We start from the raw sequence: 25798 nt of genomic DNA, 5'->3' as shown, positions 1-25798 counted from the left end.
ATATTTAAATAAAATGTAATCAAAAAAAAAAATTTATTTAAATAAAACAATGAGATTGCTGGTATTATACCTATAATTACATTATTTTTAAGAACAATAGAATTATAATAGTAAGAACACATGACACAATCAATTATGTATGTAATGCAATTGGGCAATTCCAATTGTTTGTCAATAATATACATTTTTCATTCAAAAACAATCAAATTTCAGTAAAAAAATATACTCCAGAAAACAATCATTTGTACTTCACTTGTTTGTCTTTTGGAATTGGAATCAACACACAGCTTGATTGCCTACAGAGACGATAACATCCAAGTATCCAAGGATGAAAGCAAACCAGATACAACATTCGAACCTCATCAGCATATTTATGAGGTTGACAAAATAGAAACAAACCAGGAACAGGATGAAAGTGGTGGAGGCTGTAATGAGGAAGATAAAAAAATGGATGATTATGGGGCTGAAAAGGTGAAGTACACTGAGGAGCTACAAACAAAATCCCCAAGTGGGAAAGCTGAGTGACTGGGAAGGAAGAAGATATGGATCGATGGGCTACTTCAAAATCTGAAGATAACTTAAAATGCAAAGGTATGTCATTTATGATTCATCTCATTTATCATTACATTTCTTGCATCATTGCAGATGAACACTTTCATCTATTGTCTTTGAAGGATCCTTCTCCAGTTTTTCTTCCCAACATCTTGTCGAGGTAGAAATCTCCTTGCCACCAAATCGGGACTGGTTAGCAGGCGACACTGCCAGATTCAAGCTATTTCCACAAGATGAAGACAGAACCTTCCTCCGTAAATGGAACACCTAATATCTTTCCTTAGTAAATCTACGGCTAGAGTCAGGATGATGGAGCGCCTGTTCAAGGTCTGTTGACAGGATTTTTGGATAGGATGCAAAAGCTCAACCTTGCAACTTGACTAAAATTTGCCAGCAATTCAGAAATTGAAACTGATGTGAAATAATGCAGGTAATTCAATGATTTAAATCCATGAGATGAAAAATGAGCTGTGCAATTCAGACATTTACTACGATACGGCAGCAGTTTGAGAACAATTGTGTGTACTTTGCTGAAGAACTTGACTTCCATTGAAGCTGCCATGCGAACCTGTATTAAATGTACTTGTCAAGATAGAAAATTGATCCAAATAAATACCCAAGTAAGAAATAAGTGGCTCTGCACGAGAATTGTCAATGACAAACTTCAAATGCCGAGATTTTTCAGTTGGGAATCGCAGTAGCCTCTGATATCCCACAGTGGTGCCACTGATCGCTTGCTTCCATTCCCCATTATCATTCAGGACCTCAATATGGAAAGCAATAATGCGTTGTCCCATGTGAATTGGCTCTTGAATTCTCAAAACGTTAAAAGATACCGATTCTTGAAGGTTTAGGTATAATATCCATTCAGATTGATTCTCTTCAGGAGCCCAGTATGGGTAAATTCCTTCTTTGAGGACATTGTAGGGCTCAAATTGAGAGCTCCTATGACCTCCTCGAATGCTGCTGGCGTAAATAATGGCGTTCTCCGCTAAATTATGTGAAAAAATGGCCTTCCGCAACTCACTGAACTCCTGAAGCACTTCTACATCTTCAGCTGATATAAGGCCTGAAGAGTTTGGAGGCACATTTAGTAGGAAGATGCAATTTCTGCCAACTGATTTGTAATATATGTCAAGAAGGGTTTTTGCCGACTTTGGAACTTCTGATGCATGCCAGAACCAACCAGGTCTGATGGAGACATCGCACTCCGGAGGTACCCAGTCATGACCTAGAAGGTCTCCTTCCTGTGAGTATCTGTCCATAGAACAAGCATAATCAGATTCAAAGGAAACTCAGCGGCTTCATTTTCCCAGAATGAGAGGAGAAGATAGGACGCATAAAGAGAAATCATTCAAAGTATTGGTCTTTTCTGTGTTTATTCTACATCCTTCCATTTTTTCTAGGAATAAACAGGCAGAACTGGGTGTTTCACTAGGCTTACTTTGGATCGGTACCACCAATCTTGGCATCACTTCGATTGAAGAGGGACCAGCAAGTAGATCCAGCAACGCCAGCCTCGTCCCCGATCCACCTGGTGTCAGGACCAGCATCAGAAAATATGACAGCTCCTGGCTGAAGCTGGTGAATAAGACTGAACCAACTATCAAAGAAGTACTCCATGTCCTTCTCCCCCTCCCCTTTCGCACCATCCAGCCATACCTCCTTTATCTCTCCATAACTGATCCAACCACAAAAGAGTTAAATTCACTTCCAATTTCTCTACCGATTACTCAAATACCAAATGAAGCCAATAATGTAAAGCAAAGAAATTTGTTTGGATAGATCGAATAATCAAATAAACACAACAATATTCAGTGAGCAACAGATCGGTGGAGATAGCAATTTTGGTTACCGAGTCAACAACTCAGTCATCTGAGCCATGTAGAACTCATTGTACTCATGAGTCTTCCCGTAAGTTGCCTCGTGCCGGTCCCACGGAGACAAATACAGCCCGAGATCAAGACCAGCATCCTTGGCAGCAATAGCTAGCTCTGCAACAACGTCTCCAATCCCATACCTCCACGGGCTCGACCTCACCGAGTAGTCCGTGTACTCGCTAGGCCACAGGCAGAATCCATCGTGATGCTTCGCAGTGAGTATCACGCGCGAGAACCCGGCGTCCTTGGCAACACTGACCCACTGGGAAGCGTTGATTCGGGTCGGGTTGAATACGGACGGGTCGGCCATTCCAGAGCCCCATTCGGAGTCAGTGAAGGTGTTGGGTCCGAAATGAAGGAACATAGCCGTGGAACTGAGTTGCCACTGGAGCTGTGGAGAAGAGGGCACGGGCAAGATGGGAAGAGGAGGTGGTATTTTGAGGGCCCGACTGCAAAGTGGACTGAATGAGAGAATGAGGAGGATTACAACTAGTTTTGATGGAATGGGTTTTCTGGGATTCACTGCGTCGTTGACGAACATCTGGTTCATGATGGTGGACGAGAGGAAGGAGACGAGGGTGAAGTCATTATAAGCGAAGTGGTGGTGGTGTCGTTTTGATGTGGACTGGTGACGTGGAGTGGGCTCAATATTCAACTATACTTATAAGGAATCGTTGACGTGGACTGATCCAATGAAGCCCATTAAATTATAGGCCCAAAAATCTTTTGCAGCTTCAAGCCCACAGGACAACAACAGCTTAAAGGAAAACTTTAGTCACACCCCACCTTTTACTAAAGACATCCCAATTTGAGTTGACCATCCCTTGTAAAACTCAGTTGACGGGGTGTCTTTAGTAAAAAGTGGGGTGTGACTAAAGTTTTCCCAGCTTAAAACATGCAGCCTAATTTGTTGGCCGGTTCACCCTCCCACTCTCGCATTTATGATCCAAAGCAAAACCCCTCATCCGTGCCTTGGGTCTAAGCTAGTGAGGCTTTTATGATCAAGATTAATACTCTCAAATCTCAACGAAAACATTAATAATGAAGAGGTGAAGACTTAATAAGTTTGGTGGCCTCGCAACTAAACCATCGGCCTATCAATTGAAGTTATCCACCAACCTTCTAAGATCAACCACTCCATCTATCATGTCTCAAGTTAAATCTATCACGAAACATCATATAATTGATACTGAAACCCAAACGTTACAAACATTAATTTGAACAGAGAATAGGAGGTAACCTGGTTGGTCAGGTTATTTGCCCAGAACCTTGAGGTTTAGGGTTTCATTCTCACCAAGGGGTTAAGATTTAAGTAGTTTCCATTAACTGTGGTGGCCTTCATGCCCCCGGACATGACTTAGGGTGCGTGTGACCTATGAGCCTTTCAAAAAAAAAAATAAAAAAATAATTTGAACAAGAATTAATCAATCAATGTGTTGTGGGTAACAAAGGAGGATGAGAATATATAAATCTTGAGTGAGATATTTGCCGTCAATTATTCGAAATATTTCATTTCAGATCAGGATATTAGTTAGTTATGGATATTACTAATAGAGGTAACAATCGTATCATTGTAGAGTAAAATTAGTAAATCGATTAAACTAATTAGATTACACAGTTCAGACAAGTAGCTTGTGATCATGGTTAACTAAGGTTGTTAGCTAGCATATATATATATATATATCAAGTACGTTACGTATGCAATGACCGAATGAAAATTATTAAGAAAAGCAAAGCGTCTGTGACTTGGTTGTGTAAACTACGTGGTGCAATTATATACATATATAGGTAAGTGTAAACGAATTAGAAAAACAATTCACGTTTAGAAACGAATCTTACGTACCTCTGCGTTCTGCGTTGCGTCAATACACTAATGATGATCAGCTAGTCAACTTATTATTTATAAATGGATTTATATATGTTTGTCCATCAGTTCACAACCATATCATCACTATCCATCTCACTAAACTCTCTCAATTGTTTAATGAACTTCGTGTTCCTTTTTATTCTTGATCAATTAAAGGTGAGCACTGTATGGTGATCACTATAGATGACAAGACGTTTCTCTTTTAAGGAATGCTTCTTACAAAGTCAAGTTGAATAAGAAATAATGATTTTCATGGCCGGGTCTACCAAAATAAATAGCTACAGTACTCTCTATTATCTATTCGAGTATTATTCATATATAATGTGTCACCAAGCAAAATAAAACAAAACGACCCCTATTGAGCAAAAGTTAGTGTTGGAGTGACAGGGTAGTGTAATTAAGAATGTTTTACATATTATTACAAACTGTTTGCATGGTCATATGAATCATATATAGCTATTGATGCGTCAACTATTACAAACATTGGCATTGATGGATAGGTCATGATCATCGTCCCAATACAGTGACACACCCCTGATGAAATAAAGACGAAAGAGCATCTGATAGATTGGTCTTCTCCTTTGCATATATTTTGTCATCATCATCGATTGCTATTTGCTAGCTAGGTATAATTAGATAAACACTCTACACTGTAGCAGTCCATAACACGTGAAATATTAAGTCTCATGTTTGAATTGAAGGTATCCTTATAGTAAGTCGAGGACATTTATGTATATATATTAATCATCTACCAATACCAGTATATATATAGCTGGCTATGTTAAGAAGTCTGAGGGTTGGAAAATGTCGCAATTAAGAGCTCTCAACTTCAATTGGCTTTGAATTTCCACATCAACGAGACTTTTTTGGATGCATAGCTAGTTATGGAAGAAAGAGGAGGGGTTTTATTCAAGGGTAATAATAAGGTCCAATTAGCATAAGAGTTACAAACAAGGCACCGGCACCAGCCTCAGCCTCACAAACAAAAGTCTTTGCACAAAGAAGACCTTTGCCTTTTGTCATTTAATTTATTCGTCATCATCGTCAAGTATTTCAGTCTTTCAGATTAAATAAAATAGAAGAAGCAGGAGAAACCATAAGACTTTATATTCCAGAGAGAGAGAAAGAGAGAGAAGATCATGGGGAGGGCTCCTTGTTGTGATAAGGCAAATGTGAAGAAAGGGCCTTGGTCTCCGGAGGAAGATTTGAAGCTTAAGGACTACATAGAGAAGAATGGGACTGGAGGCAATTGGATTGTTTTTCCTCAAAGAGCTGGTAATTATTATATACTTCAGCATAATTATATCTATGTTCTATATATGTGTGTCTGTGATGCTATTGATTAATTAATTTGTTGCTTTTCAAAATGGGTTTTTTTTTTTATTATTTATCTTCTGGTCAGGCCTGAAGAGATGTGGGAAGAGCTGCAGATTAAGATGGTTAAACTATCTGAGACCCAACATTAAACACGGGAAGTTCTCTGATGAGGAAGATGTTGAATGTATGTTTGAGTGATTACAACGGCATGGTTTGATTGAACTTTGATCTATTGATTGTATTGAGAAACCTAGGTGCATATGCCTACTTGATTAGTTTAGGAATTCAAGACTTATATTAAACTAGTTCAATTGTGCTTATTTGATGATTTGATTATTGAACTAACGTGGACTAATTGCAAGAAATCCTAAAAGGGTTTACATAGCATGTCTTGAGTATGATTTGTGTGTAGGGTGACCAAAACGTAAATTGGTCCTAATGTCATCCTTGACCAACATTAGTGAAGGCTTAATCAGTGTCAAACATGATTAAGAAAGTCAATTTCGTGGTCAACATAAGTCAAGTTTTGCCAAAGATGTCTTGGAGCTTAATTGGGATCAATTGAAGTAAAATTAACTTTCTAGTCAAAGTCAGAATCGACGGACGTGACGTGGCAGCTGACATGACATTGTTGACATGGCATTAATGACATGGCATTGATGACATGGCAAAGAAGACAAGTTAACCATAGTTACATCTTAACTAGAAGACTTGGAGCCAAAAAGAGAAGAGAAGGAAAAGTTAATTTGAAAGGAGGAGACAAGAGGTACAACAAGTCTTATGACAAGTTTTTCTCTTCACATGTGTGGGAAGCTTTATTTCAAAACCATTTCTCTTTCCCACCAATACACTCCACATCCAATGGATCATATTCTCTCTACATCAAAATCACATTTTAATCCAATGGCCAAAGATTCAAGCTTTATTCTTATCTCTCCTACTTTACATCCTATGGCCAAAATTGAATCTTCATTTGATCCAAAGGCCATCATTTATTCCACCTAAGAGACAAACTTTTCTCAAGTCAATTGTTGTATCTTTCAAGATGCCTCTAAAGTCTATATCCATTCAAAAGCCATGATTTACTCCACCTAAAAGACAAACTTTTCTCAAGTCAATTGTTGTATCTTTCAAGGTGACCTCCAAAGTCTATATCCATCCAAAAGCCATTATTTCTTCCTACCAAAAAAGACTTGTTGTAATCATTTTCACACTTCTCTAAGCCTTCTAACGTCTATAATGATCCAAGGGTCCATATCTTTCATATCAATCCAATGGCCCTCATTTCATGAGCTTACACTCCACAATTTTCTATATAAACTAACTCTTTGTCTATGGTGCATATACTTGGCCGAAAATTACACTCTCTCTCTCTAGTGTTCTTCATCTTCTAAACTTTCATTCTTTCACTCATTCATTTCTTGATTACATACTTGATTTTGAAGAGAGATCATACACACTAGCCAAGTAAAGCTTTATTGTTACTCTTGAGCCTTTCTTACCAGATTCTTATCATTTCCTCAAGAGCCATTCTACTTGCTTGAGCAATCTGAATTCCAGCACCTATAAGGCTTCATTCTATATCTCCATTTCACCATTCAAGCCTTATCACAACTGATTTTCGTTGGTTGATACACCACTCAAAATTTCACATATCCTAGCAACCAAATAAATCTCAAATCTGAGTTTTGTGCTTACCATTCCCATTCCAGCTTTTCAAGAGCTTCATTTGAGCCTTAGACACTTACAAATCCAGCTACTAAAGAGCCAGCCTTTGAGCCTAAACTTATCTCATACCCGGCTATTCTTAGAGCCATTTTTGAGCTTGTATTTTGTTGATTAAGTTAGTGTGGTGAGCTACAAACCACACGGTGTGTAGAGTTTTGTGTGGTGAGCTATAAACCACACGGTGTGTAGAGTTTTGTGTGGTGAGCTATAAACCACACGGTGTGTAAAGTTTGGTGTTTGAGCTACAAAAACACTGGTTGTATGAGTTCCGCTTGACTCGGTTGAACAAGCTATAGTGGAGTGTTTGAAATTCCCAAGTGGGACTTGGGGAGTGGAGTAGGCTTGGGTTAAGCCGAACCACAATAAATCTCTTTGCCCTTTTTACTTTACAGCAATTTCATTTTAGCATATCATACTTGCATTGCATACTTGAAATTGGACATCTAGGGTGATAGAATCAAGCTTGTGCATACATTTGTTGAATCTGAATTTGTGCTTCATTACAACTTGTTTTTGTGTGTGATATTCATTTTGATCATTTGACTTGATTCTTGTTGTTAAGTTTGATGTATGTGATTATCTTTGCATACATTTATATTCAACTTATTTAAATTGCTTCCGCTTAGGGTGAAACTCAATTGAAACAAAAAAGAGGTGACTTAGTCTAAATTTGATTAAGATCACAATTCACCCCCCCTCTTGTAGTGCCATCCGATCCAACAAGTGGTATCGGAGCTTGTGTTCCCTTGCATATAGAAGTAATTTTCTTGTGCATTATTAGTGATTTATATGATGGCATCTACTAGTGGTAGACATGATCATGTGTTAGAGGGTCAATCTAGTGGTAGACCTCCATTCTTTAATGGAGAAGACTATGACCATTGGAAGATGAGAATGAAACTTTATTTCATGTCTCTTGATATTGATTTGTGGTATGTCATAGAGGATGGACCTTATGAGCCTACCATCACCACCAAAATCGGTGATGTCGAAAAAGAGATTTCAAAACCTAGGGATAAATGGGATGATAATGATAAGAAAAAGATTTCTTTGAATGCTAAAGCTATGTCTATTTTATTTAATGCATTGAATTCAATTGAAGCTAAACATATTTCTACATGCATTTCGGCTCAAGATATGTGGACTAGGTTAGAGATGAAGCATGAGGGAACTAATCAAGTAAAGGAGTCTAAGATTAACATGCTCATGCATTCATATGAATTGTTCACTATGTTTCCACATGAGTCTATTACCGATATGGATATTAGACTAACCAAAATTCTGAATTCTCTTGAATCTTTAGGGAAGACATTCTCCAATCAAGAAAAGGTGCAAAAGTACTTGAGAAGTCTTCCGGAAGCATGGGATGCCAAAGTGACTGCCATCCAAGAAGCTAAAGATCTCAAAATTTTGAAGTTGGATGAGCTTGTAGGATCACTTCTAGTATATGAGACAAACTTGAAGGCAAGAGAAGCTCAAAAAGAGGACACCAAAAAGAAGAGCATTGCCTTTGCCTCCAAGGTTGATAGCGGAGATGATTTGAGTGATGAGGAAGTAGCCTTAATGACAAGGAGGTTCAAGAGATACTTGATAAACAAGAAGAAGCAAGGTGGTAGACCTTTTGGCCACTCAAAGAGGGACAACTTTAAATCTGGCCGTGGGGATCAAAGCGACTCCAAAGGGAACCATGAGGAGCAAGACAAAGATTTGAGGTGCTTTGAGTGTGGCAAGAAGGGGCACATGAAGTATGAGTGTCCAAAGAAGAAAGATAAGAGCAAGGAGCAATCCAAGAGAGCCTTCAAAGCTACTTAGAGTGATTCGGACTCCGAAAGCTCTTCAAGTGAGGATGAGTTTGCTAGATTTTGCTTGATGGCCAAAGGAAACTCATCCGATCCGGATGAGGAGGTAAATTCTTTTGATCATGATGATGATGATGTGTCTATTGATGATTTGCTTTCCTTACTTAATGACATGAATGCTAAGAATAGGAAAATGCATAAGGAAAAGAAACAATTGAAAAATGAGATTGAGTGTTTAAATGCTAAGGTAGAAGAGCATGAAAAGACCATTGATGATCTAAATGCTAAATGTGATGAAAAGTGCGATATGCTTGCTGCCATGTGTGCTAATAACATGTCTAAGTGTGATCATGAACCCTTGATTGAAGATTTGCAATTTAAACTTAGTACCTTGCAAGAAGAGTATGATGATTTGAAATTGATTGCTATTGTGCCTAATGAGAACCAAGAGTCACATGTTGACTCTAGTGTTCAAAATGAATTAGACGCTTTGAAATTGAGATATGAGGATCTAGAAAAATCTTTCTCAAAGTTTAGTGTGGGATCTTCTAGACTTGATTCACTCTTATCATGCCTTAGGCAATCTTTGGACAAATCAGGTCTAGGTTATGTTGGTGATGATGTGAAATTGAAGAAATGTGATATGCATGATATTTCTACATCTTTTGTATCACATGGTTATTTACATTCCTTGAATGACATGAAGGAGGATTGTTTTCCTAAGAAAATGATTTTTTCACCTCCTAACTACAATGCTTTGAATGATATGCATGCTAGTACTTCAAAATCACATCATGAGCATGTATCATTTGTCCAACCTGTGGGACATAGGCCTATTCCTATTAGGGGTTCGCCAAATCAGCCTTGGAAGAAGGATATCAAATCTGGTCTCAAGAGACCCGTAGGGTTTCCTAAGAAATTAGGGCAACCCATAAGGTATTCTAGGGCTCCTAGAGTTCCACAAGGCTCTATGTATGCTAGCACTTCATTTCATTCTTCAAATGATGCATATATGCATAACTTGAATGCCAAAGTTTTTCCAAAGTTTCAATATGTGTTTGGCAAGAAAGTTAAGCAAATGTGGGTTCCAAAGGGAACCAAGATTCTTGATGCTAACCTCCTAGGACCCAAAAGAAATTGGGTACCTAAAGCGAATTGAACTAATGTAGGTGTTCTTGAAAATCAAAAGTTCTAAGGCTTCCAAATGGTACTTGGATAGTGGTTGCTCAAGACACATGACCGGGAACTCAAGTTCTTTTTCTTCTCTCAAGAAGTTCTCTAATGGTGGTCATGTGACTTTTGGTGACAACAAGAAGGGTAGGATCCTTGGTCAAGGATCCATAGGTGATGTATCATCTTTCTCTATCTCTAATGTGCAATTAGTTGATGGATTATCTTTTAACCTTCTTAGTATTTCTCAATTGTGTGATGGTGGCTTGCGCATATGTTTTGATGATTCAAAGTGTGAGTTTTTAAATGTTTTAAATGCCATGAATGAATGCGTGCTTGTAGGAAAAAGAGATGGTAATGTGTATTCTATTAATTTGAAAGACTTGAATGATTGCAAACTTAAATGCTTGATTTCCAATGTTAGTGATGTGAATATATGGCATAAAAGATTAGGACATATAGGAATTTCTACAATTGAAAAATTGGTTAGAAATAATCTTGTTAGAGGTATACCTTCTTTGAACTTTGACATGTATGATGCTTGTGAGCCATGCATTAGAGGAAAACACACTAGGGAGTCTTTCAAGTCTAAAAACCAGATTTCAACTACTAAGGTTTTAGAACTTTTGCATCTTGATTTGTTTGGTCCAAGTAGAGTTAAAAGTGTAGGTGGTAGATCCTATGCCTTTGTAATTGTTGATGATTATTCTAGATATACTTGGGTGATTTTCCTTGCACATAAACATGAGACCATTCATGAGTTTTCAAAACTAATCAAGAGGCTTCAAAATGAAAAGAACATAAGCATTAGCAAGATTAGGAGTGATCATGGAGGAGAATTTGATAATCATGCATTTATTGATCTATGTGATGAATATGGCATTAGACATGATTTCTCTTCACCTAGGACACCCCAACAAAATGGGGTGGTAGAAAGGAAAAATAGAACTTTACAAGAAATTGCTAGGACTATGCTTTGTGAACATGATTTGCCTAAGTTCTTGTGGGCCGAGGCCATTAATTGTGCATGCTATGTTACAAATAGGTTATCTATTAGAAAGAAGATAAATAAGACACCTTATGAGATTTGGAATGATAGAAAACCTAAGGTTGACTACTTTAGAGTTTTTGGTTGCAAATGTTATGTACTAAACACTAAGGATGACTTAGATAAATTTGATGCAAAATCTATTCCTTGTGTATTTGTTGGCTATGCTTTAACTTCTAGAGCTTATAGAGTTTACAATCCAAAGTCTAGGAGAATAGAAGAGTCCATTCATGTTAAATTTATTGAAACTCTTGCATTTGACCCTTTGCTTGAGAATGATGACATTGAGTTAGGTTTGGAGAAGTTGAGCTTAAAAGATGATAAAGATGACTCTCCTACACCTAAAGATGATGGACCAAGCAAAGAGGGAGGAAATGAGCACGAAGAGACACAAAATAGTGATGCACCCGTGGGCTTGGAAGAAAGTGAGGTTGCACCCGTGGCCTCCAATAGTGAAACTACAGCTCCTACATCATGGCTGCAAGTGAAGGACAAACACAAGCATCCCAAACAACTCATAATTGGCGATTTGCATCAAGGGGTAAGGACTCGTAGATCTCACTTAGCTCCTAATGATAATGATATGCATGCTAATGTGGTAGATAATGTGACTGCAAATTTAATGAATACTGCTTTAATTGTTGATGTGCATGGTTCTTATGCCTTAATTTCTCAAATAGAACCTAGAAACATTGATGATGCTTTGCTTGATGATAAATGGATTATTGCTATGCAAGATGAGTTGAATCAATTCACTAGGAATGAAGTTTGGCATTTAGTTCCAAGACCTAAAGACCAAACCATAATTGGAACTAAATGGGTGTTTAAGAACAAAATGAATGAAGATGGTGAAGTTATTAGAAACAAGGCTAGGTTGGTTGCACAAGGGTACAACCAAGAAGAAGGGATTGACTATGAAGAAACATTTGCCCCCGTAGCTAGGTTAGAAGCTATTAGGTTGCTTATGGCATTTGCATGTTTCAAAGGTTTTAAACTTTATCAAATGGATGTCAAAAGTGCATTTTTGAATGGTTTTATCAATGAGAATGTGTATGTAAAGCAACCACCCGGATTTGAAGATCCTAACTTTCCAAACCATGTTTATAAATTGACAAAAGCCTTGTATGGTTTGAAACAAGCACCTAGGGCATGGTATGATAGACTTTCCTCATTCTTAATTCAAAATGGTTTTAAAAGAGGAAGAATTGATAGCACTTTGTTCTTAAAGGAAAAAGGTCATGACATGCTTATTGTTCAAATATATGTAGATGACATTATATTTGGTGCTACTAATGAGGCTATGTGCAAAGAATTTGAGTTGTGCATGAAAAGTGAATTTGAGATGTCTATGATGGGTGAACTTACCTTCTTTTTAGGACTACAAGTTAAACAAACTAAGAGAGGTATACATATTAGTCAAACTAAATATATTCATGATATGCTTAGAAAGTTTGGTTTTGATTCCTTGAACCCTTCTCATACTCCCATGAGTGTGACAACTAAACTTGAAAAAGATGAAGATGGACAACCTTATGATTCTAAAATGTATAGGTCCATGATTGGTTCACTTTTATATTTGACATCTAGTAGACCCGACATCATGTTTAGTGTATGCATGTGTGCTAGATTTCAAAGTCAACCTATGCATTCTCATTTCCTAGCGGTTAAGAGAATATTTAGGTACCTTAGGTATACATCAACTCTTGGCATATGGTATGATAAAAATTCTTTGTTTGATTTATATGCATATAGTGATGCTGATTTTGCTGGGTGTAAGATAAATAGAAAGAGTACTTCGGGTACATGTCAATTCCTAGGAAGTATGCTTATTTCTTGGTTCTCTAAGAAACAACCTTGTGTAGCCCTATCTACCACCGAAGCCGAATATATGGCTATAGGGAGTTGTTGTGCTCAACTCTTATGGATTAGACAACAACTAAATGATTTTGGACTTAAATTAAAAGATATTCCTATATATTGTGATAATACTAGTGCCATTAGCCTTTCTAAAAATCCGGTGCATCATTCTAAGGCTAAACATATTGAAATTAGGCATCATTTTATTAGAGACCGTGTGACTCAAGGGACAATTAAATTAGATTATGTGGACACAATGAACCAACTTGCGGACATACTAACGAAACCTCTAAACCAAGAGAGATTTGAATTTTTAAGAGGTAATCTTGGCATGAGAATGAGTCCTTGATATGTGTATGAATGTTATGCATTGCTTATATTGAACACCTTTTGGATGCATTTACAAAATAAAGGGGGAGAAATATACTTTGAACTTTAAAGTATAGTATGCATAGGTTAAGGGGGAGGAACTTGAATGTCATATTGTATAGACCTTGCCTATTGATACTTTACTTGTCTTGAATTGCAATTCCCTTGTGTTTATTGAAACATATGCTTATAGGAAGTTTATTTGTGTGAAGCATAATGTGAGGGGGAGAGTTTCTCATGTGAATTAAAGAAAATAGCTCAAAGTTACATAAGTTATTTTGTAATCATCAAAAGGGGGAGAATGTTGAATGTATGTTTGAGTGATTACAACGGCATGGTTTGATTGAACTTTGATCTATTGATTGTATTGAGAAACCTAGGTGCATATGCCTACTTGATTAGTTTAGGAATTCAAGACTTATATTAAACTAGTTCAATTGTGCTTATTTGATGATTTGATTATTGAACTAACGTGGACTAATTGCAAGAAATCCTAAAAGGGTTTACATAGCATGTCTTGAGTATGATTTGTGTGTAGGGTGACCAAAACGTAAATTGGTCCTAATGTCATCCTTGACCAACATTAGTGAAGGCTTAATCAGTGTCAAACATGATTAAGAAAGTCAATTTCGTGGTCAACATAAGTCAAGTTTTGCCAAAGATGTCTTGGAGCTTAATTGGGATCAATTGAAGTAAAATTAACTTTCTAGTCAAAGTCAGAATCGACGGACGTGACGTGGCAGCTGACATGACATTGTTGACATGGCATTAATGACATGGCATTGATGACATGGCAAAGAAGACAAGTTAACCATAGTTACATCTTAACTAGAAGACTTGGAGCCAAAAAGAGAAGAGAAGGAAAAGTTAATTTGAAAGGAGGAGACAAGAGGTACAACAAGTCTTATGACAAGTTTTTCTCTTTACATGTGTGGGAAGCTTTATTTCAAAACCATTTCTCTTTCCCACCAATACACTCCACATCCAATGGATCATATTCTCTCTACATCAAAATCACATTTTAATCCAATGGCCAAAGATTCAAGCTTTATTCTTATCTCTCCTACTTTACATCCTATGGCCAAAATTGAATCTTCATTTGATCCAAAGGCCATCATTTATTCCACCTAAGAGACAAACTTTTCTCAAGTCAATTGTTGTATCTTTCAAGATGCCTCTAAAGTCTATATCCATTCAAAAGCCATGATTTACTCCACCTAAAAGACAAACTTTTCTCAAGTCAATTGTTGTATCTTTCAAGGTGACCTCCAAAGTCTATATCCATCCAAAAGCCATTATTTCTTCCTACCAAAAAAGACTTGTTGTAATCATTTTCACACTTCTCTAAGCCTTCTAACGTCTATAATGATCCAAGGGTCCATATCTTTCATATCAATCCAATGGCCCTCATTTCATGAGCTTACACTCCACAATTTTCTATATAAACTAACTCTTTGTCTATGGTGCATATACTTGGCCGAAAATTACACTCTCTCTCTCTAGTGTTCTTCATCTTCTAAACTTTCATTCTTTCACTCATTCATTTCTTGATTACATACTTGATTTTGAAGAGAGATCATACACACTAGCCAAGTAAAGCTTTATTGTTACTCTTGAGCCTTTCTTACCAGATTCTTATCATTTCCTCAAGAGCCATTCTACTTGCTTGAGCAATCTGATTTCCAGCACCTATAAGGCTTCATTCTATATCTCCATTTCACCATTCAAGCCTTATCACAACTGATTTTCGTTGGTTGATACACCACTCAAAATTTCACATATCCTAGCAACCAAATAAATCTCAAATCTGAGTTTTGTGCTTACCATTCCCATTCCAGCTTTTCAAGAGCTTCATTTGAGCCTTAGACACTTACAAATCCAGCTACTAAAGAGCCAGCCTTTGAGCCTAAACTTATCTCATACCCGGCTATTCTTAGAGCCATTTTTGAGCTTGTATTTTGTTGATTAAGTTAGTGTGGTGAGCTACAAACCACACGGTGTGTAGAGTTTTGTGTGGTGAGCTATAAACCACACGGTGTGTAGAGTTTTGTGTGGTGAGCTATAAACCACACGGTGTGTAAAGTTTGGTGTTTGAGCTACAAAAACACTGGTTGTATGAGTTCCGCTTGACTCGGTTGAACAAGCTATAGTGGAGTGTTTGAAATTCCCAAGTGGGACTTGGGGAGTGGAGTAGGCTTGGGTTAAGCCGAACCACAATAAATCTCTTTGCCCTTTTTACTTTACAGCAATTTCATTTTAGCATATCATACTTGCATTGCATACTTGAAATTGGACATCTAGGGTGATAGAATCAAGCTTGTGCATACATTTGTTGAATCTGAATTTGTGCTTCATTACAACTTGTTTTTGTGTGTGATATTCATTTTGATCATTTGACTTGATTCTTGTTGTTAAGTTTGATGTATGTGATTATCTTTGCATACATTTATATTCAACTTATTTAAATTGCTTCCGCTTAGGGTGAAACTCAATTGAAACAAAAAAGAGGTGACTTAGTCTAAATTTGATTAAGATCACAATTCACCCCCCCTCTTGTAGTGCCATCCGATCCAACAGAAGATAGGGTAATCTGCACCTTGTTTGCTGCCATTGGAAGCAGGTACCAAACAAATATTACCATTAAAGAGTTCTTGTTCTGTTTTGTTAAACCTATGATCTCAACTAGGTTTCCTTATATATACCAACTGATTTGACGAATGTATTTTCAATGAAATCTACCTAAAAGGGGTAAACAACATATGTAGAATAAGAGGATCGATGAATTCTTGTGCATGCACTGCCAATTAAGTTTTAGATCCAGCAATGAAACACCCAGTTAATTAGTACAGATGTTTTGAGTGTTAAGAGAAAGGTTAGTTTGTAATTATATTGGTCATGGTGTGCTGATTTCAGATGGTCAATAATAGCATCTCAACTACCTGGAAGAACTGACAATGATATCAAGAATTACTGGAACACCAAGCTCAAAAAGAAACTCAGGATCTCCATGGCTCCTCCTCCTCCTCCTCCTCCTTGTTCAATCCACCACAAGATAAAACCACCTACCAGTGCACCATTGCCATTAATCCCATCTCATCATCAAACCTCCTCATCACTTGCTCCATTATATAAAGATTGCACCCCATCCAATATATCATCATCAGATCTTTGGAAATACCCAATGACAAACACTTCTGATTCTCCTTCACAATTTCAATTTCAAGATGGTGGGTCAATGATGAGTAGATATTGTTATCCAAACAGCAGGAAGGAAAATATGGTCATTTTTGGAAGTAGTGAAGCTTACAGTTCCTCTGAATGTAGTAGTTATAATGGGACCAGAGAGATAAAACAAGAAGACTTGGTTACTCTGCAGTCATGTTGTTATAACAATAGCATGTCATCACCAACTGCGTTTGAAGACAACAACAATAAAAACAAGGTGTCAGGTCACAATGTGAACCAGCTGCAGTACTGGACAGACAAGGCAACAAATGGGCTTTATGGAGAGAGTACTGCTCCTCCATTATTGGACTATGATGTTAAGCAACAACTGATTAGCAGTTGTTGTACTAGTAACATTAACAACCGGTTCAACTTCATTGAAGAAAACAAGACAGAAGTAGAGAATACCATGTATAATTATTACTACTAGTACTGACTCAATTCACTCAGAATGAAAGATTCGAAGTTGGGGTGGGGGGAATGTAAGGTGTTTGTTGACGATATTCAGATCAGACTTGCTCAGACAGACTTTCATGGCCTCATGGGGGTTTGTGTTTTCTGATTATATTTAATAAATATGAAAAAAAAAAAACATTTCTTCTCTGTTGCTTCTCTCTTGACAGTACATGGTAAGCTAAGCTTTCTTATTTTTCTTGCATTTAATTTAGTTTTGCGAACCCCTAGTCCCCAAATTAGTAGATGATGCAATTTTCCGTTACTGAATGAGTTATGTAGTCTAACTTGATCACTGAATGTTCAAATATTCGAATTTGAGAATCAAAGTTGAAAAGTCGTATTCAATATGTACACTCGGACAAATTTTTTACAGCAATCAAACAGCCAATGTGCCATAAAAAATCAATGCAAGGAATATATGTTTGAACAGTGATTGTATATTGAAATAATTTTTAATTTCGAATTTCAAAAATTGAAATGTTTGAACATTTGATGATTGAGTCGTAGATTGACAACTATTCCATAACCAAAAGTTGGATACCCCGTCAATGTTTATGAAAACTAGAGAAGAACAAAGTTATTCAGTATAACAATCTGATGTCGTGTGTGTATATACACACACTTGAAACAAATCTCTGTTTTTTATCGATTTCATTTCATGTGTAGAACTTAAAAATAATATCAGCAATGGTAATGATTTCAGAGCCCTATAGTTTTAGATCATGAGATGCTATATTAGCCATTGACAAAGACGATTCTACCCCCAAATTAGCTAGCTGTTCTTTGGATGAAATAGGGGCAATTTGGGTTTTTAAACAAGGATTATTGGTAACCCAAGAATCTTTTACGTGAATCTGGTCAGATTGAAGATGGAGAACTGTTTACAATACAATAATTAATTATAAAAAATAAGAGTGACGACGGTGTATAATTTTGTAGCTTTGTTGTGTAGGCATATATTATATAAGCTTTGTATATATAGAATGACTACAATCATAATCCATAATCTCAGTCTTGTTGGTCAATAAAATTAAAATAATTAATGTCATAACGTACTAGTTAGTATGGCTAGGCCATCTATATTTGTTGGTGCATTGTCATAACGAAAGATAACAAAGATATGTTATTTAATTTAGATGTCTAAACTAATTAATTAGTACGTAGTCGTTTTGAATATCATCCATTAGCTGCTAAGTATAGAATTAACCCCTGTTTTTTTAATCAAAAGAGCCCCCTCATATTTGTTTTGGATCAAAAAAATTATTGTATTTACAAAAATGATAAACGTTAACCCTTCTCTCAAACATTAGTTAAAAATTGTTAAAAATTATTGATTTGACAATTAAATGTAATTTTTTTATTTTTGATGTGTCGTACATATGGAATTGACCAATGACATGGTGACACTTGCCATTTAAGTTTAATTAAAAAATTGAAAAAGGAGAATCATCTCCCCCGGCGACAAACACTCCATCTCCACGAAACCTCATGAGGAACCAAACCCCAAAATCAAACCAAAAATCCCAAAATCAAATGATTCTTCAATCTCATCTCAACAATCCATCTCATTGCCCGAAGCCCCTAACCCTTCTCTCGGTCTCTCTCTCCACTTCTCCTCCAACACTCAATCTCAATCTCCGATGCACGGTTTTGGTCACAAAATGAAAACCCAAAACAACAATCATGAGGAAAGGAGCATACAAGAGAAACAGAGCTTGGTCTAGAATCTGAGATTGTAGCTTCAGGTCAATCCTTCCTTCCTCTTTCTCCTTATAGAGAGAGAGAGAGTTGAGTTTTGAGTTGGTCTAGGATAGTTTGCACAGCCGTCAGCCGCAATGTCACAGTATCAAAGTCGAACAGCCGCACAGTCGTCATGAGCTCTTCGATCCGTCTCTCAAGATTCAACTCTGTTCTTTGTCCAGGTCCACTACTAGAGGGTGGATAGGAAGAGATAAAGATTGATTTTTATTTTTTATTTTATTTTATTTCTGTTTTTTTATTGGTAGCTATGTAACCTTTTACACCTCATTTTTTAATTTCCTTCAAATAAATGTCATGTCAGATATGTTGTGCCAAATCAGCTGATTTTAATAGAATATTAAAAGAAGGGCTAATGTTGATCATTCTTGTAAGTACGATGACTTTTTTGATCTAAAACAAAGTTAATAGGCTTTTTTGAAGCAAAAAACAAAGTACATGGGTCATTTTCATACTTATCTCTAGCCTAAAATGAGTATTCTTGATATTGTATTAGTCTGAAAGTTGGAGTTATTTACCAAAAATACCAATTAGTAGAAATAATTTTTTTTGGGCTAGATTTTGTGCAATGTTGTCCCAATTTGATGTAGACAGTCTTGGTGGTCATTATCTTCGCGTAATTTCATCGTTTCGAGCCTCAAACAGGCCATTTTCTGTTTTAAGTGTATTGTTGTAATTTTTTTATTTTCATCATATTAAGGTTGTAGCCGACCCTAGTGGTCTTTATCTTCTACTTTTGTGAAATATATGAAAATCCTAGAAATTTTTCTCTCAAATTGTAGTGGATTCCAATGTTGTTCGTTTTGAATCAAACGTTGGTTTGATCCTTTGTTGTTCTGCTTGCGTCAATTCTAATTGTTGTAGTAGTATCATTGGTTGGTTCCACATGATTCTTGTGATTATAAGATGTAAGTACAAGTCATAATACATATGTAAATAACTCGGACAAAAATTACGATTGTCATAAATCTCCATTACATTAGTATATACTCATTATAATTTCAAGAATTTGAGAGTAGTAGGCTCAATCTACTTGAGGTACTGTTTGCTCTGGGTTCAAGGTTTGCACGAAGGTGCGGTGCTCGGGTACCCTGATCCTGTGTAGGAAAATTTCCAAGGGACAGTGCTCGAGTACCCTGATCTTGTATAGTCTACTAAGGGTGTGGTGCACAAGTCTTGGAGTTTAGTATGCTGGGGTGGGTCTAAAGGATCCTACCTTGATCGAATAGCTTCCCACAATACCAATATATATATATATATATATATATATAGTCTACTAAGTCTAGCTCTTAAAAAAAAGGCCTCTCAATCTATCACATTATTTAATTTACGTGTTTTAATTATGTATCTTATATTACTAGTTTTGCTGGAGCAAACTATATAAAGAAATTATAAAGATGATTCAACATAAAAAAATTGTCAAGGAATCCGAACTTCAAAATTACATGACCATAGGATCTCTGTCAGAACACATCCAGGCTAGTTGTGTAAGGGACAAATTTTCCAACATTAATTTATTTAGAAATAATTGATTTTGCCAGCTATATTACTTGTTTGTTCAATTGAGATTTTGATTTTATGTTGATTGTTTCAATTCAACTTTCAAAAGCCTTTAAACTCAATAAATCTAAATGGGAGCGGGAGTAAAAAATGAGCCAACATGCATGCTTAATTATTACACCAATTGATCGACTGGTATAGTATTCCATTTCTACTTCTACATACTAGGATGACCAATATATTTGTCTATTTGTCTTGGAAATCCATTCTTTATAAATAGTCATAGACAAAGCGTCGGCATTACTACTAATATTGATATGATCACTACGAAAGAGAGTATAAATACATACATATGTGATTTCCCAGCAACTGAATAAATAACCAACATCCAAACTAGCTAGGATCGAATCTTTGTGTCACACTGACACAAATTCATCGACAAATATGCTTCATAAACAATAGAACTGATAGATTTTGTTAACGTATATAAATAATTTCAGTTCTTTACCATTAACAACGCGTTTTCTTAAAGGAAAACATTTCACAATAACTCCGCAGTTAAGCGTGTTTTTGCGAGAGCACTATTGGGATGTGTTATCTTCAGGAAAGGCAAAGCCATGCTAATCCGATGTATCCAAGAGAACCGGACAACTCAAAGCGGACAATATTGTTGATGTGTATCAGGTTGGAAATTCTAATAGATTTAGAACAAAAGATCAAAGCTTTTAAGATCAAAGCGGTTAGAACAAAAGATCAAATATGTATTGGGCTGAAAATTATAATAGATTTAGAACAAAGGATTAGGCCAGTTCCCAACATATCTTCTCGGTTGCCTAAATCACATTCATCTTCGTTCAATATTCGTAATGTTTTTGGTTAGTTATGCTAATCATTCTCAATATATGGTCCTGGTCAACAAATGTTTTCCGGGACAAGTGGTTAAATGTTTTCCAAAGTGCTTAAACATTAAACACACAATTTTTGCTAAAAAAAATTGTATTGTTTTATGTTAGCCTATCGTTCACAGGTTATTGTAGGGATGAAGAAAATTTTGATGCCCAATTAGTATGACAGGTGACACAGAGAACGAAGATCTCACGGGAAAAATCTCTTGTAGAGTCTACCTAGGAAGTCAAACCAAGATAAGGAGAAGACTGTAGAAAATTTGCACGAATCTCAATTTCTTACGAATCCCAATAATCGAAAAATCTCAATGTTATGATCTGTGTATCCTAGAAATTACCGGAAAATCATCATGCATCATGACAATCTCAACAACCATAACTCAACTCCTATAAAATGAAGGATCATGCTTAAACAAGGTATGCTTTGACATTTGCAATATTTGATTCTTAAAACTATCTTAAGGAAAAGTTTCTAACTTGAACTTTGGAGTGTCCCAAAGACTGCCCTCCTTCGTTCTTGCAGGTCCAAATGTTCGCCGTCCACATCACTGTCTAGATCCAGTTGTACGTCACTGTGTGGATCTGAGACAAACCTAAAGATCTCGCGCGTTCCGTCATCGATGGAGAAATCCAGGTACCGCATTTACAGGTCTCTAAGGCCCACGCCCTGGTTCTCCCCAGGGATCACAATCTCTCCATGGTCTCTTTCCTCTTCAGAAAATGCTCTTCTTATCCTCATAAGCCCGCCCTCATCGACGCTGATACCTCCACCACGTGGTCCTTCTCCGAGTTCAAATCCATCGGCATCAGAATTTTCCGTGCCTTTCTCCAACTGGCTATATCCAAAATAAAAAGGCACGTAATTACATCAATAAAATTAAAGATACTAGAAAAGCCCTTAAACGAGGCATATATATTTTTTTGATCAAATGATTGATTTTATTAAGGAGCTGAGGAAGAGCAAGAGGATATACAGTGGCCATTGCATGACCGCAGCGGAACCAGACAAGACCTAGAAAGAAGAACTAGGCACAACCATGACCACCCACAACGAACACCACTGCAACGAGGGAGCAAAAAGAACAAATCTAAAACAAACCCCAGCCATCTAGGCATCATCACTTAGCCAAGCAGTAAATAGACCCGACCTATCAACACCCTGCTTAGCAAGAGCATCCGCTACGGATCGAGTTGGACTCCCACCAAACGAGGCATATGTTTTTCATATTAGTCTGTTTATCTTCGATCTATCGAGTGCAGAAACAAATAAACCTGCAGAAACGCACATTTTATCAAATGGTGTAAGAACAACGAATAAGATTTCACATAATTTTAACAATCTAAGCCCAAAGTACATTAGATAGCTAGCGTTGACATGCCCATATTGCAGCTAGGGTTTGTATATGTGCCTTTTCGAAATGGTTTTGATAACTAAAGATATGATATCTGTATGGGAGTGAACAGATCGGGAGTGAGGAAGAAATACAAGAGACTATTTGTAGCTCAGGCATACTTGAAACTTCTTTGAATGGTCATGTAATAACAAAGGACGGGTTTTTGTGATTAGCGAGTAGCCAAAATGGCATTCAACTGCACCTGCACCTGCACCTCTACTACTACTAGCCTCTTCTTCTTCTTGTTCTTCTTCTTCTTCGAAAGCCATAAGAAGTAAAAGTAAGGTGCAGGTGCAAATGCAGGTGAAGTCACATTCTGGTATATATGCCTCTCAAATTGGTTTGTGCGACTTTCTATCCAAACTACTAAAGCCATATATGTTCATATATATATATATATATATATATATATATATATAGAGAGAGAGAGAGAGAGAGAGAGAGAGGAATAAATTGCTACGACAAATATCTGATAAAACAAAAAAGTAGATAGTAATTAGGTTTTTCACGGCAAGTTGCTGTGAAAGATATATATGAGATATGCTCTCGTGTGTTTTATTACTGGCCTATTACTGAAAGTCTAGAAACATTAGGACATGCCTACGAAGGTTGGTCCTGGAGCCACGTGACCAAACCCCATCTACCACGTGAAATTTTTTGCCCCCGTAATCACAGAATGACACGTGTCGTCGCCCACCTGACAATCCTCTTGAATTCACTCTACACCTCGTGGCACTGAAATTAATGTCAAGGATAATACCCACTCCCACTTTCCTCCTCCTTGTAGTTGTCGGAGCCATGTCAAACACTCACTAGCTACCAATGGCACTGTGGCAGAGCCACTTGGAAGTCCACTATGACTGGCCCCTAGTGAGTAAACATAGTTATCCCTATATATAAAAATGAAAATGGGACCCACCCATTATACTTTAAGAGTTTAAGGTCTCTAATAGCCAAGCCCAAGTTATACGAGACCGTTAAAATCTTTTCTATCCTAACTCATTCAGTCATTCTAGACGGTGACTGAGGCTCTCAGTTTAACAGTAGACAACTATATATGTTATTGAAGAAATGTGCATAACTCTTGAGATCAACTAGAGACATATATTGTAGATGTATAAACAAATGACATATTTAATCAGTTGAAAATATTTGGTGATCTTTCTAAATTGTTAATGCAAATAAAGAAGCATTTTAAAACCCTATAGCATCGACAACTGTTGAAAGATATTTTTCAAGAATGAACATTATCAATATTGTAACAAGTCGTCCCTCTATATGGTAACACTTTGTCCGCTTTGAGTCAATCGATACTGACCCTTTGTCTTCCTAAGCCTAGTAACAGTACATACTAGTTTGACCCTAGAAAAAGATATTGTTATTAGTTTACAAGTTTGACCTATATTATATTTTGTACTTCATATCTCCCCTAGGGTGATGTGGAACAAAAGACTTAGCATCATTGTCACTCAGTAGCTCGCTCAATACCACCACGCTTGACATTGCAAATGCTTGTAGTCCCGCCCACTCGAGCCGGGTGCTATGGACTCCCCTTTACGGGCCCATGTCCCCATGCAGTTCACACGTTCACAAACTACTGTGGGTGCCCACATATTTAATTCTGTGGCCTCAACTTCGATACCATCTAGAATAGCCCGCCCTCCACTTTAATAACTCTTTGTCTACTTTGGGTCAGCCCATACAGGTCGCACGACTTTGTATTCCTAGGCGTAGCACCAACCTTACTAGTTTGAGCCTCGTAAAAGTGTTTGTTACTAGTTTGAAAATTTGACATATTATATTATGTACTTCACGTCTTCCCCTTAGTGATGTGGGACATGCAAGAGACTTAGTCCCATCGACACTTGGTAACTCGCTCAGCACCACGAAACTTGACACTACAAAGACTTGTGTCCCCGTCCACTCGAGTCGACTGCTACAAATATGAATTTTTACAATCGGATGAGTGATCAATTTTTAAATGATTATCTTGTTTGTTTCATAAAAAAAAGATTTTTTAGAACTATTACTAATGATGTTATAATATAATATTTTAAGAATATGAAAACTCGTAGAGAATAATTATAATAAATAGAGATGTAATATTTTATTTGTTGAAATTAAATCCAATGATTATCTTCGTGTCATATAAATTACTCCAAATAAAATTATCGAGAGCGCTGCCCCTAAGCCTCTGCCATTTATTTGTGTCCTTAGTAAGTTCAGATCTTAGATTCGTCACTGATACATACTATGTGGTTTCTACACTATTCGGGACCAAGCACAGCTCATCCATTTTTGATTTCTTACGTTGTGTCCATTTTTTTTTTGGGCACAATACGCAATGAGGTGGTTAATCAAACCGGAGTTTCTCAATTATAATGATTTATTCGAATCAAATCAACCACTCAAGTAAAAAAGCTAAACTCTACCCTTATGTTTTTATTTAATATAAGAAGAAAGTAAGCTTTTTGTTACCCATATGTATTCAACTGTCATTCCATTAGGATTTTGGACCTCGTATAAAACAAAATTACACCTGACTTAGTGTTCCGGCGGTCAATTCAAGACACTGTTATACATAGACAATGACTCTCTTGAGAACGATGTTTGCTCTAAACACCACCGAAGGTGCTCTCTTTGAGTCAAAAGATGCCTTATCTATACCCTCTATCATCAAGATAAAAAAGTACTTAAGAGATACCCATATCCTAATAAATATTACCGATACTGATGGGTAGGGGTCCCGCTGTAATAGAATTTTTTAAAAATCATTAACATGTAGTATTCATCCTAATCCAACTATGAAACTTTTGTTGAAAGGAATATTAAATTCGGATTTTTATCCATAAGGACAAAATTTAAAAATTATATTTCAACGAGTATAATCTAAAAAAACCTTAGAAAAAATGATAAAGCCTAACAATTTATCAAAATACCCTTTATCCTTCTTCTTCTACTTCCTCTTTTCTT

General features: G+C 36.7%; 2 protein-coding genes and 1 long non-coding RNA gene across 4 annotated transcripts; 1 reads left to right on the top strand and 2 right to left on the bottom strand.

Moving 5' to 3' along the window:
• Positions 1-549: 549 nt before the first annotated feature.
• LOC120012718 (alpha-L-fucosidase 1-like) lies at positions 550-3040 on the bottom strand. The gene is made up of 3 exons (XM_038864171.1): positions 2408-3040; positions 1997-2233; positions 550-1809 (listed from the first exon to the last, which is right to left on the bottom strand). The coding sequence occupies exons 1-3, from the start codon at positions 2980-2982 to the stop codon at positions 1041-1043; spliced, it is 1581 nt and encodes a 526-aa protein (XP_038720099.1). The 5' UTR covers positions 2983-3040; the 3' UTR covers positions 550-1040.
• Positions 3041-5114: 2074 nt separating this feature from the next.
• Positions 5115-17258, top strand: LOC119982120 (transcription factor RAX2-like). The gene is made up of 4 exons (XM_038825330.1): positions 5115-5574; positions 5702-5791; positions 16168-16207; positions 16501-17258. Exons 1-4 carry the CDS (start codon positions 5439-5441, stop codon positions 17240-17242), a joined length of 1008 nt encoding a protein of 335 aa, XP_038681258.1. The 5' UTR covers positions 5115-5438; the 3' UTR covers positions 17243-17258.
• A 4539-nt stretch (positions 17259-21797) lies between these two features.
• LOC120012194 lies at positions 21798-23179 on the bottom strand. Of its 2 annotated transcripts, none has more exons than XR_005471223.1 (3): positions 22787-23179; positions 22406-22703; positions 21798-22267 (listed from the first exon to the last, which is right to left on the bottom strand). It is a non-coding gene; the product is annotated as an uncharacterized LOC120012194 (long non-coding RNA). The 2 variants fall into 2 exon arrangements; XR_005471225.1 differs by having other exon boundaries at positions 21798-22263.
• Positions 23180-25798: the final 2619 nt, after the last annotated feature.

This window comes from Tripterygium wilfordii, chromosome 2, assembly GCF_013401445.1.
Source record: "Tripterygium wilfordii isolate XIE 37 chromosome 2, ASM1340144v1, whole genome shotgun sequence".
Classification (NCBI taxonomy): Eukaryota; Viridiplantae; Streptophyta; class Magnoliopsida; order Celastrales; family Celastraceae; genus Tripterygium; species Tripterygium wilfordii.
This window is presented reverse-complemented; position numbering and strand designations above follow the sequence as displayed.

Bases quoted from the DNA above. Each gene is read 5' to 3' on its own strand.
- LOC120012718 (XM_038864171.1), bottom strand. From the start codon at position 2,982: ATGAACCAGATGTTCGTCAACGACGCAGTGAATCCCAGAAAACCCATT. The intron at 2,234-2,407 runs GTAACCAAAATT...TGGTTGGATCAG, and splicing joins ATGACTGAGTTGTTGACTCG to TTATGGAGAGATAAAGGAGG. The intron at 1,810-1,996 runs GTAAGCCTAGTG...TTCTATGGACAG, and splicing joins ATTGGTGGTACCGATCCAAA to ATACTCACAGGAAGGAGACC.
- LOC119982120 (XM_038825330.1), top strand. From the start codon at position 5,439: ATGGGGAGGGCTCCTTGTTGTGATAAGGCAAATGTGAAGAAAGGGCCT. The intron at 5,792-16,167 runs ATGTTGAATGTA...ATCCAACAGAAG, and splicing joins GAAGTTCTCTGATGAGGAAG to ATAGGGTAATCTGCACCTTG. The intron at 16,208-16,500 runs GTACCAAACAAA...TGCTGATTTCAG, and splicing joins TTTGCTGCCATTGGAAGCAG to ATGGTCAATAATAGCATCTC.